This window comes from Condylura cristata, unplaced genomic scaffold (assembly GCF_000260355.1).
Source record: "Condylura cristata isolate star-nosed mole 26May11 unplaced genomic scaffold, ConCri1.0 scaffold00019, whole genome shotgun sequence".
Taxonomy (NCBI): Eukaryota; Metazoa; Chordata; class Mammalia; order Eulipotyphla; family Talpidae; genus Condylura; species Condylura cristata.
In genome coordinates, this window is record NW_004567120.1 from 18,632,658 (window position 1) to 18,646,076 (window position 13,419).

Here is a 13,419-nt window from a genome sequence, read left to right on the forward strand (position 1 = left end):
GGGCAGGCGGGAATTGAACTCATGCGGAAATGGCTTTAGCTTCTCAGTGCAGTGCTTTAACCCGCTGCGCCACCAGGGAGGGCCTTATCACTTTTTTTTTAATCATTCCAGTGATATTGCCCATAGTACCACCCTCATGATGAACTATTACTGAGTCCTTAAAATGACATTTATGAACTTGTTTTTAAAACATCAAAACAAATTTATGATCTAGGGTTGAGCAAAGTACAGTGTTGTATGTATTTGATATCTAGGTTGGGGCCGAGGGTGTATAAGATCAACACTAGTTGGTCCGGTAGGAGTTGTATGTTTGCTTATCAACAAAAATACCCACCACACATCCCACCCAACACAATACAGGAAGCACAGCTGGACATTAGTTGAAATATGGTATTAGACATATGTACTATTGAAAGTGCTCTAAATGCTGCTCCTTATTACTTCTGATTTTACCTCAAATTTCAGGGTTTTCTTCTCCTTTGCTGCACTAGCACTATTCAGTTAACAGCTATGATGAAAGTCATTTGGGGGATTCATAAATGGAATGGAAAGAGGGGCATGAATTTCCTGAGCTACCTGGACATGGAAAAGGGAGGCGAGAAAGACTTAAGTAGAAAAGTTGTGTATGTATTTCTTTATATGCGATAGGATGTACTTACCTAGGAACGGTGGCAGGAAATGAAACAGTGTAGCATGCACACAGACCCAGGAAAAGTGAAACAAGGGAAAAGACATGTGTTAGTGTAGGACTGGGCTTGGCTACAGAACAAATGAATGAAGTAAAAACAATTAACTGTTTGGCAGAATTGTGGCCACTGGAAAATAAGAGGGTTGGAAGGGGAGACAGTGAACGGGGAGACAGTGAATGTCATTTGCATTAACCACTTTTCTTTTGAGGGAACAAAGATGGTTTGTGAAGACAGGTGCTTCAAACACTAGTCACTAGACAACTGAAAACGGTGTGTACTGAGGTGAATATGTCTGCACGATTGTGCACTGCTTGATTGCAGCCCCATGGATGATTTCCAAAGAACAGTTTGTACCTTCCCTTCCCTTACTATCTGTTTTCAGTCGAGTTGGATAGTGTGTTTTGGTTTAGAAGTCCTGAGAGCTACCACCTGCATTTGCTGTTCAGCCATAAAGAAATTGAAAACTGGAAAGGAGTGAGGGGTTGAGGAGAGGGTGTTTGTTTGGAGAGGGGTTTATTGACATGTGGGATTTTTTAATGCACTGGAGGAGGGAGTTTCACTGGTGTCTATAAGAACATATGGCATTATTATTCTCACCTGTGACTATTCAAACAAATTCCCATCAGCAGGATTCTGTCACTCTCACATTTGGTGTACTTACGATGGAATTTTTCAGATTTACTATGTCTGGGACAGTCCAAGGTCTTGGCTCAAGTCAGCATCATTTGGAGAACTTAAAAAATACTGATAACTGGATTCCACCCTCAGAGATTTTTACTTAATTGGTCTGGGCCTAAGAGCTGGATATAGAGGAGCTCGTAAATCTCCCCCAGGTGATTCTAATATACAGCTAGATCTGGAAACCTCTAGTTTAACCCATTGCTAAGTTGACTGACTCGATTAAATCAATCCTTAAAATCTGGTCCTGAACCTGCAGCTTTAGCATCAGCGGGGAACTTGTTTGAATGCAAAATCTCACAAGCTTCTCCAAATTTTGCTGAGTCAGAAACTGGTGAGGGAACGACCCAGCAATTTGTTACAACTAGTGCTGTTAGTGACTATGGTGTGTTATATATAGGTGATGCACACTGGGTTAAATACTCCTTCCTAACATTTCCTAAAGTATATCTATGGAGGATATATGAAAGATGTTCTCCCTGGTTGATGAAAATGAACCTGGAAGAAGACTTTGATAGAAATACATTTAATACTTATATTAGGTGCCTTGCTGGAGAAAGGGTGTGATAATTTTTTGCAAAACCCAAGCAAGCAGGGGCCATATCTTCATAATGTTCGGGGGTTGGTTGCATGTCAGGTGTATCTTTGGTGACAGTACCTACAGGCAAACTCCTCCTTATCCTCTATGAAACGTTCACTGTACTCTGTTGTAAATTTTTTCATCCTTGTAGGTTCTTTCCTTCCTTTAATAACTCTTCTCTATATTGTAGTTCTCTAGAAATCATTCCACTTCACTAAATTGTATGATCTTTGAAGTCAGGACACTGTCTTATCCATCTTTGGGTCTCTGCTATCTGACAGGATACTTCACTCAGATATCCTGAATGCTCTAGAGTTGTTCACTTAGGAGAGGCAGGAGAAATGATCAGCTTTGGGGGCTGTCAACAGTCCCTAAAAGATGGGTTTACCTTTGTGAATTAATCATGGTCCTGGGTCTGTTTTGAAAACTAGGCCCTTGATTCTGTCCACACACCATGGGTTCATATCTCTTACCTATCGCTTTATCCAACAGGGATCTCAGCGACCTATCAGCAGCTTATTACATTGCAGTAGACTAAATAATTGTCAGATTCCAGAACAATACTGATGGAAAAACTGATTAAAATCTATAGGGGTATGTTCATCACAGGACAAAAATACTTGAGTCCTGGGATCCCAGCCTGCTTGCCACTCAAGCTGTGCATCTTCTGGGTCTTTGAACTTCTCTAATTCTTTGATGTGCTTTATTCAACCTGGTCTGTTCACAAATATTCTTCAAACAAGGTAAACACTTAGGAAATTACAGCCGCCTTTGCACTGTCACCTTATGTATGTTATTCTCAGGCCAACATAATTGTATGTTTGTGTTACCAACTCTTAGAGTCACAGGTTCAAGGATAGTCCCCTCATTCAATTTCCTAGACAGTTTAAACATTTAGTACATATGGAAATTTACATATGGATTGGTCTTGGAGGACAACCTCCTTATTTCCGAGTTTTTTTTTTTTTTTTAGATTTATTTAGTTATGCACACAGAACTGGGGTACAGGCCGAGGTGCAGGGGTGGTGAGAGGATTCACCAGAGACAGAGCGGGGAGCAGAACAGGCTGACTGACGAAGTACACTGCTGAGGGGAGCAGCGGGCGGGTCAGGAGAGGTCTGCCGCGTCATGTAGATCACCTCCAGGGGCGGGGATCGAACTCATGCTGAAGTGGCTTTAGCTCCTTAGTGCTGTGCTTTAACCCACTGTGCCACCAGGGAGGGCCCTATTTCCAAGTGTTTTGGGGTGAGTCACCATACTGGTGCCTCAACTTCTTCCAAGTGTAATAATTTATAAAACTATAGGAACTTTGAAGTACATGTTAGTGTTGTTCTCTAAAATGGCATTTTAAGATCCAGAGTATAAACCAGAAGAAACTGATTTCCTTCTATGACTATCTGTGATCTAATATATATGTGCTGAATATATTTTCCAATTTTTTTGTCTATAGGCATTATACTTGATAGCCACTAATGGGACCCCAGAGCTCCAGAATCCGGAGAGACTGTCAGCTGTATTCCGTGACTTTTTAAATCGCTGTCTTGAAATGGATGTGGATAGGCGAGGATCTGCCAAGGAGCTTTTGCAGGTGAAAATAAAATAGACAATTACAAATAGAGTCATTATAGAGAAACTTTCTAGCTCAAAGTGTGACAGTAAGAGCTCTGTCAAGAGATGTGTAGTCCCGTCCAGGCTAAAATACTTTGATTTTAGGCCACAGGCACATCAATGTAGGCATTCATCCAATATGTGATTAACTGGCATGTTCTGAGAAGTTGCCAGCGTAATCTATACATCTCTCTTGTTCTTCCTGAAGTCTTACTTTGCAAGGAAAGGACACAACGTGAGCCTCCGGTGTTGCTGTTGAGTCTAAACTTCACTTGTGCCCCTGTATGTTGTAGGCAGGTACTCTTGGCTGGAGGTAGTTCTCTACATAACTGTGCAATTATTTCCTTGGTACTTGGTACTCTTAATGCTTTGCTGGTCAAAGCCCCTTTATAGAGTTAGCTGCACAGTTACAGATCATTGAATTGATGATGTAATGCATTCCTTCAATAATACTTGTATCTGAACCAATCAGTTCACTGACACAAAACTGTGTTTGAGCTTAACTGGATGGCTTGTTGCATCTTTTATTTGTATACATATAAGTGATGATCTGTACATCACATGAAGTCCATCCAGCTCCATTCCTGGGTTCTAGCCTATGCTTGCTCATTTTAGACATTGGAAAGGAGACCCATGACATTCTTTCTTATCACTGAAAGGCTTCAGTATTTGTATACCGTTCTATATGGCCTCAGTCAATTATCTGCACATCAACTGATATTGAGTAGCCTCTGTTTGCAAGATGTGTCATGAGTAATACAAATCTGTTAAGGGTATGATTTCTACTCTCCAGAACCTCACAAGCTCCTTCAGTGTATATATACACACACACACATATATACACATATATATATATAATGCATAGCTTTTTAGAGACCCAAACCAAGTGTCTGTGCAAATATTAAATGCTATGGTTGATTAGAGAAATGCTTCTGTGGGTTATGGTGATCTGAAAATCTCTGCAAATAGGAGTGAGTTCTGCTGTTCCTTGAAGGACATAATGAGTTTACATAGGTTGAGCTAAAAGTGGGAAGGAATTTCAGATGAAAGTGTGCTATACAGTCTGAACAAAAGGCATGTGCACAAAGTTCAAGTGACCAGCAAATGTGACGTGCAGCTGAAGTCAAGAATTCAAGTAAGGAAGCTGCAGGAGCTAAGACCTTAGACCGTAAAGTAACAAGCTAGGAGCTGAGGCTGTAGGCAGTGGGGAAACCCTGAAGATAGCTGAGGGTCAACCATGACAAGAGTTTAGTTGAGGAAATTTAAACTAGTGGCATGCATTACAAATTAGCAACAGGAGAAAATGGAAATTTCCTGATCGGGGGGAGTTATTAGTATAATTCAGGTTTAAGAGTGTTAGAGTTGAAATAGGGAAAGCAAAACATTAATTATGAGGCAATGAGAATAATGAACTTGGTAGCTGATTACATAAGAGAGAAGAAGACCTAAGTGCCTTACAGCAGCAAACCAGTGGTAAAAGCAAATGTGGTAGATGATAACACAATGGCTATCTGTGTAGCTTCCAAGAAACTGTCCCTCTACCTCATTTAACCACTGTAATTTTAGAAGACAGGATTCGACTTAAGTGTTCTATCTCCAAAGCCCCTGAGGCACATATCACACAAAAGTCACCTTCTGGGAGATTTTAACACATGCTTTTAAATGAAGACTTCAGGATGACAAAGGAACATTCTAGAGGAATTATCCAACAGGTGATCAATCAAAGAAATAGGCCCATAGTTCAGAGAAAAATAAAGTCGCATAATAGAGATTTGAGTCTTTCCCATGCAGCTGATAAAAGGTTGAAACTGTGAAAGGATATGAGCTCTTAAAGGAATTAAATTAGAAAAAGATGACATGAAGTGAGTTCTGATATGTGAGAGAACGTAAGAGGAACTGAAACCAGGAATGATGGAGGTGAAGTATTCAGCGAGTAAACACAAGAAAGAGAAGCAAGATAGTAGAATTCCCCAGGACACACAAGAGGAAAACATTTCCAAGAAGGAAGGAATATTTGCTGTGCTTAAGTACTGCAGAGGGACCCGGAGAAAACTGATGGACGTGTAGCTACTGGGTTGAGCAGGTAGGAAACCAGGGTCAAGTTCTTCTGTAATCATGGAAAATTCACTTTTACAAACATGAGGCCCACTACACATCCATCCACTGGTTTAAGCAAATCAGAAAGTCAGGCTGCTGCAAACACAGTGATATTTTACAGCTGATAAAAGGCACACATCACACAAAAGTCATCTTTTGCGAGAGTCACCTACCCTGAGTTTCTAGCTCTACTAGTCGGCTTCCTGAGGATTCCATGACACTGAAGGACACAAAGCCTGCAGGCCAAAAGCTGTATCATTTTAATAAAATGATGTTTAATGGGATGTTCAAAATATAATGACAAAAAGACTGCATGAATATGTAAAGTAGCATACTTGTTTGAGCAAAGAATTGCAGTAACTGCTTTTTTTCTTTTTTCTGATGCAGCATCCATTTTTAAAATTAGCCAAGCCTCTCTCCAGCCTGACTCCTCTGATTATCGCTGCAAAGGAAGCGATTAAGAACAGCAGCCGCTAGGACAGCACGCCTTACCCCACACCATCTCCCTCCTGAGTAAGACTGAAACTATAACTGCTACAGGAAAAATGGAAGAAGAGACAGTCAAATGGGGTGGGGGGTTCTTTAACTTTCAAATGAATAGAAACTTCTTATAAGCCTTTTCCTACTCCCTCAGATTATGTAATTTATTTGTAAGCCTGAATCGCAGCCCAAACAGGGCAGCAATGTCGAAGTGACCAAACAGTGGTCACTTCTACCGTGAAGCGAAAGAGCCAGTAGTGAATCCCCTCATTTGTGCATACACTTTGAAGAACAAGGTTTCTCAAAGATGCACACACCCTCTTCATAGTGTCGTGTTTGTTTTTAAGTTAGAGTAGTCCCTATTGCATTCGAACTTCCTTCAAAACTCCTTACCCAATGTGATGTTTTTCACTTGCATTGTCATTAGATGTCCAGGAAAAAAAAAAAAAAAAAGAAGTCAAAACTTTTTAAAAAAAAAAAACAACAAAAAACAAACAAACAAAAAAAAAAACCAAAAAACAAAAACAAACAAAAAAACCCAGAGCAAGTACTGTGTGAACATGTGGAAGTCCATGCCCTAATAGAGTTGCAATTTTTTATTCTTCTTCTAGAGTGGTGGCTTGGTTTGTGTACCTGTTTTTCTGCATTTGTATTGGAAAACGTTTCTTTTATGACATTTTCCAAAAGCAGAGAGGAATGTGTATGTTCAGGAAGGGCTTTTAAAAACTGTGTATCTGAATAAAGCTCAATGGTGAAGTCCTGTCACATTTTCACGATGATGCTTAAGAAGTAGTGGATTTATCATTTATATAAACCAACGTTTTCAACTCATGACACCTATAGAAGGACACACCAAAAATGTAATAGTCTCATTGGGTGAGTCCAGATTCTGAACCTAGGAACTCCTAACAGGAGAAACCACACTTACAGATAGGACTTTCTTTGAGAGTCAAAAGAAAAAACAAATGTGCCAGACTTCTATCCTTGTTGGACAGTAAATAAACAAAAGATAAAAATACCTTCTTTAATCATTTCATGTGCTTACGGGCTATATACACACCAGGAAGAAATGAGCCCACTAACCACTGTTTCCTTATAATAAAATAATTTTGCAGTTTATAACATTTGAAAAATCAAAGTTCTGGAGAGGAGTGATATGATAAACGGCAGACTCTTAAAAAATCGAAGGGCAGTGAAAACTCCATCCCAAGCAGTGTTTGGCTGTAAATGCTTGTCCCATTTTCCATGTGTGTGTAACCAAATTCTGTTTCAGGATAGGGTGTGTTCATACTTCGTCCCTTGTACTTTTGAATTTCAAAAATATGTGCACAAGGATATTGAAATTATCCAGTGAAAATAAATTTGAATTTGCAATCATATGCCCCAAGAAATATCAGTTCACTGAATTCCTTTTGTGGCTTGGGAAAAATAAGAAAACCTGTTATTCTACCATGTATCTATTTACTAAAATTCCAACAGTTGGCACTTCCTGAATCTTCTGAGAATAGAAAAATATCCAGAGGGTGTCTCTGTAGAAAAGGATATGCTTCTCTTCCGAGTGCATTGTCAGTCTTACAAATCCTACAACGTTGTTTCTCTAAGCCTTTAAAAAGCTAGTAGTTTCTGCTGTAGAAGGCTTCTTGATTTGTACTATGTAAAAAATCTGAATAGAACCTATCTACATTCAGTACGAAGGGGAAAGAGATCAAGGACATGGGGGCCTCTCTCCTTCTCTGAAGGTACATCTTTCCATCCAACCATTCATCCATTTAAAATGAAAACACTTTTCTTTAGAGAGTTTCTGCTAAGCATATAGTACATTTTATGTTTAGATTATCCCACTGGCGGATTTCCTATTTTACTGTTGCTTTCTTTGACTACAAAATATAGGAGGGGGTGGATGCTGCCCTCTCCCCAAAAAATATCCACAGTGGATTAAACAGCAAAGGTGAAAGAAAAATCAAATGGTGATTTTAATTTGGAGCATACCAAGCTACACTTTGCAAAAAGGTGGCTGGGCCTGAAACTTAATGCCACATTGTTCGTGAGAAAGAGAGAGGCCTTAATTTTTATTTCATTAGGTGTGTTTTTTTTTTTTTCATTCATAGTGCCAGGGAATTCAATGATATATCTGGGATGCGAATAGAACTTGACCCATCGATAACTATGCCACACCAGTGGGGAGAACCCAAAAATCTGGTTGGGAAACCCTAGTTATCAACTAGCATCCTTTATATGCCTTTTTTTGGAAGGGGAGGGACCTGGAGCAGTGATCCTTGAGATCACTGTAGGCAGGGAAATGGCTGTTCTTTTATGCTTTCAGTTCAGCATATTGAAAGAGGAGCCAAGTACTTCTTTACCACACTACTTTTGTACCAAGAATTTATGATATATCCTAGCAGGCATTACTCTTCCGAATTTATGTCTATGTAAATCTTTAAATGGGAGCAGCTTCTAAAGACCCTTCCCCATGTTGGAGAGTTACTATATTTCTAATAAGTATTAGAGAGAAGCTGTTTCTCTTGCCAAAAGATGCTCAAGGATTCACATTTGGTACACTTGAACAGCTTGTACCCCAGGTAGTTAATAGTGTATATTCACTTTCCCTGGATTTTATGTTAGCTCATCTTGACAATGGTGAGTCTATCCAGATCTTTAAAGTTGCTTGTGTGCCCTGAGGTAATGAGGGTACATCATCAAATGTTGATTCCAAAATGTCCTGAGAGAGGAATAGGGCAGTGGGAATGTCAGGGAAGGGTGAGAAGCACAGTAGAGATTATTTATTTAAGAAAGAAAAGAACACTAATGTTGTAGCAAGAATCCAGTGTGTTGTCATCGTCCCATGAGGATTTGGAGATGACAATCCCCTCAAGTCACTCACCATGTCGGGTAATGACTTTGTTCTTGCTGATGTCGTCTATGTGTCATTGTAAATATTTCTGTGTCCATGTCCCATTTTGGCTACTGGATGGCCAAGTCATGTAAGAAGATTTAACTCAAGTATTTATTCTTTGTGTTATTCCGATTTCTTTCAGGCTTGTGAATTGCACCCTGATGTTTAAGTTTAACCACCTTATTCCCCATCTCTCCCTCCCCCGTGAAGCACATTCCATTGCTAAAAGAAAAAGAAATATGAAATTGCTTCCTGTCGTCTGTATAACTGTTTTGATAGTTTGAGATGTTTGTCTATAAAGGATATTTCTTCAGCTCAAAGATCGTGTAAATAATTATATTCATTTGCTCAAGGGGTTGTTTATTTCTAATGAGGCTGCCAGTTCTCAGAGAGAATCTATAAAATCACTTTAAAATAACAGGGATTAAAATTATGTAAAAATTAATGTGCATATGGACAGAGACTGGGAACACAGATAATTGAAATTAGTTGTGTTAGGGTGGTGGGATTATGCAAAATATTCATTTTAAAATTTTCTTTGATTTTTGATATTACTTTATAATAAATACACATCAGAAAGGGGACTATGAAAACATAGAAAAGACGTCAGAAGCAGATGCCTTCTGGCGGGAGCCCAGAGCATGCAGGGCACAGATATTTGCTAGTTACAATTATTCCATAGGCTTTATATTTGCCTGGGTGCTGAGGTTGGCACACGCTCGGGTATGGCACGTGCTTTCTTAGGGGACTGTTATCTATAAGTTAAATCTAAGGAGATATCACCGTTAGGATGTCAGATGCATACTTCTGCTTGAAAACTGGCTGCCCTTCAATTTGATGTGGTGTCACGGTTTCTGTTTCAGTTTACATCGGAGGGGTAACATTTGATTAGCCCCCCTTGATCACATCTGCTTAAGTATCACCTTTCTGGGTCATTTTAGCAGATGTTAAGGTTGAGTTTGAGAATTAGAAGGATAAAATCCCCAGCTTCCACCATTTTCTTGTCCAATGGGATATGGCATCATTCAACGAGGACTCTTAAGAATCAGCAGTCAAGAACCATTGATTTCAGTAGAAGCTATGACTTGCAATTAAAAGTTCACTATGAAAACATTAGAAAAAAATATCTAGAACTGCCTTCACCTGTTGACTTTCAGTCACAGTCCTGCCAACTTTGGCTTGTCATGGCCTCTGTGTGCTTTTTATATGTCCTGATTATAGGTTGAATGCAGCAGTTGTCATCTTGAAAGAGAGAAGGGAGACTACTAAGGGAAATAAATTTCCCTCTAAGTCACCAAAGAAAGTTTAGGTGAGGACATTTATAATGAGGTATAGTCTCAGATGTTACTCAGTTTCAGCAAAAGCAGACCATTTACCTGGAGAACACTTTTCACTGGCCATTTTCAACATACTTCTGGGAGTCTTAACCTGACACCCCCAGTTGAAATATCATGGTCCTTTTCTGAGCTACTTGCAGTTAATATTAAGTTAAACAAAGGCATGACCAGTAATGCAAGCTTCTCCCAGTCTTTGAGCCAGAGGACTGAAATACAGCATTTGTAAATCGACAGTTTAATAGGCCTGGGACTTTGAGTGAACTTAACATACAATTCTGAACATATATTTGCATGTGGATCGGGAAGGAAATAAATGGAACTTTGGAAATAAAGAAAATATTTTTTTCTTACTATGTATTTCATACAAGATTTATTTCTGATAGAATCTTTTCACTCCTTTCATGATCCCACACTCCTTTAAGTGACCAAATGAATAGACCCCAACTCCTCATGCACCAGGACGGTGTTTAATAGTCAAGAATATCTAACCGAATCTGCAAATGCGGGAACTGAGATATCCCCTCCATGTGCACACCTCTGTGTACAAGTATTCTAGAACATGGAGCATTTACTGCCACTTAATATGCTCAAACTTGCAAGATCAAATTAGAGAAGCTGGTTAATGTCATCAGTCTCCTTTGGAAGCTGTCATCAGGAGAACGTTATGCAATGATGTTGGCTGTAAGGCAGTTACTATGTTCACCTAATTTAGTATGTAAGAGGATATCAACAACAGTTACAGAGAATCAGTCAGTTCTAGTGGAAGGAACACTAGCCTAGAAGTGCAGAGACTACTCGAATATAGGCTCTCTTACTAACTTAGACTGTGTGACCTTGGGCAAGTCACTTAACTTTTTCCTGGCTGTTTCCTGGTCTGTAAAATAAGGGTATTGGACTCTCCAAAAGCCCTAACATTGTGATAATATAGGTTGCCTTGCAGAGGCAACCTGTTAAAGTGATGGCAAATATCACATGGTTAAGTCTGGGTCTCTTATGTTACAGTTAAATAATAGAACTATGTAAAATGATGCGGGGGTTGGGGGAGAGCCTCAAGCAAACGAAGTTAATAATACTTGGGAATGTTCATCAAACTTGTGGCAGCCTTCCAATTCCTTCACAGTTGTTTTGTTTCTGTTTTAATGTCCTTTTTCTGTTGAGTGTTCCCAGTTTTCATTTTCCATATACTCTGTATCTAAAGTCTGGTTTTCATTAAGCTGTGGCCAGTATTTGCTACTAGGACAGAAATGCACTGTTATACTTGCTAGAATAAGTAGAGCTATACTCGGGCCTCTTTCCTATAAAGCTACATTGGCTTTATAGCATTTCCTTTGTAAATGGCACAGGATGGCAGAGCCCATACATTTTGATGGTTGGGACTATTAAGAGTGAACCTAAGCATTTGCAGGTTGCTGAGAGAGACGAAAGAGCAATCACATGCTAAGAGCATTGAGGAGCATTGGCAAATCTGCTTATTGGGAAGCTAAGATAGCATTCCTGATGACAACTCCCACAGCGATTGGCCAGTGTCTGAGTATGCTGCTGGCAAGTGGGTGAACCGGAAGTTAATGGATGGTCCCACTATCCTGCATATGGCAGAGTGCCAACCATCCCTGAGTGTGAAATTCAAGTTCAGTGTGTGTGCTTGTGTGTGGTAGGCTTTATGGACCCTGCCTATACTCTATTCATTAGTGATAATAAGACCTTTCACAGAATCCGATAACCATTAGTGAGTTATTGAGATCTCAGTACATCAGCCAGAAGGAGCCAGAGCACAGGATACTGATGTCTATTGGGATCATACTCATAATATCCAGACAAAACAGGTTGAGGAGTATCTACATTTTCATGTTTATCAGAACTGTATCTCATTTGGCTGTGCATTACTTTTGTTAAAATGTGTTCTCTGTAATCCCATGTGTAGTGAAATTCTGTAACTTTGGATTAAAGGTATTTATGGTCTTTTTGTTTGTTTGATTTTTAAGTAAGTTATTTCTTTTGCAGACCTGCTGATGGTATGGTTCCATCCTTCTGACCTCAGCATCTGATATTTAAGACTTTTTGTTTCAAATATTGTTATTTTAAATTGTGGTTGAAGCAATAGAAAATTGAAATATGGATTGTGCATGACTGTGTCTTGAGTGTAAAATATTGCAGTTTGAAACTTGGACCTAAAGTATTGCAAATAAAAATGACAAACATCAATAAGTCAATGTTTCTTTCTTCTGTCATCTTCCCTCCCCTTGGTATAGGTCATTTCACCTGATTCACAGGTTGGACTGCAACACTCTGTTAGTATTGAGGCAGGAAAATGCCCAGCCTGGTGAGCAATGTAGCAAATGTTCTGAAGTTTCTGCCACTTAGTAGCAGTCTGAGTTAACTCAGACTCACAGTCCCCTTCTGGTTTTTTTGCAGACTAATTCAGAGAGGTGAATGTATAGATTCAAGTCAGGGCAAAAGCCTCATAGTGCAAACAGGTAAATTAAAAAAAATGGCAAAATGAATTATAAGTAGTAAGTCATTTTGTGATAATTTCTTACTTGAATTCTCATGTGTATCCATTCAGTTAATATTTATTGAATGATGATACAAAGTGCCAGACAGTATTCCTGGACTTGAGAATTAAGCGAGTTATTATTTAAAGAGTAAGAAAGATATTACAAAATAAATGCTACAAAGGATAAATACTATAGGACTGTGTTTACTATGGAGAGGGAGACATCTATGAGAAGGAAAGATGAAGCTGCTCTGATAAAGGGACTTTGAGTTGAGATATGTAAGAATAAAAAGCTAGATGAATACGGATAGAAAGAGGGTAAAGAAATACAAAATATAATCAATGACAACCTTCTTCATCCTTTATAGTCTTTCCCTCCCCACTTATCCACCCACCCCCAACGATGATCAAAGATTTAAGGAAGAAGTTGCTCTAAAGGATCTGAATACTTATCTGCAATGGCTTCCATTTTAAATGATTACCTCATTTACCAGAATAGGCAGAAGATAAACTAGGAACCAAACAGAACTCCACAACCCCCAGTAACATCCACCAAAATGATA

The 13,419-nt window shown here is 39.2% G+C and overlaps 1 protein-coding gene across 5 annotated transcripts in view; it reads left to right on the plus strand.

Moving 5' to 3' along the window:
* The window catches only part of PAK3 (p21 protein (Cdc42/Rac)-activated kinase 3), a 227,842-nt gene extending 215,284 nt beyond the window's left edge, over window positions 1-12,558 (plus strand). For 3 of the 5 annotated variants that reach the window (XM_012727145.1, XM_012727147.1, XM_012727146.1), the window contains 2 exons: window positions 3,398-3,535; window positions 6,040-6,605. In XM_012727145.1, the coding sequence (XP_012582599.1) occupies window positions 3,398-3,535; window positions 6,040-6,129 (228 nt within the window). In that variant the 3' untranslated portion in view covers window positions 6,130-6,605. Of the gene's footprint in view, window positions 1-3,397; window positions 3,536-6,039 lie in introns of all 5 variants that reach the window. The other 2 variants (XM_004685713.2, XM_004685712.2) reach the window with 1 other exon arrangement.
* Window positions 12,559-13,419: the final 861 nt, after the last annotated feature.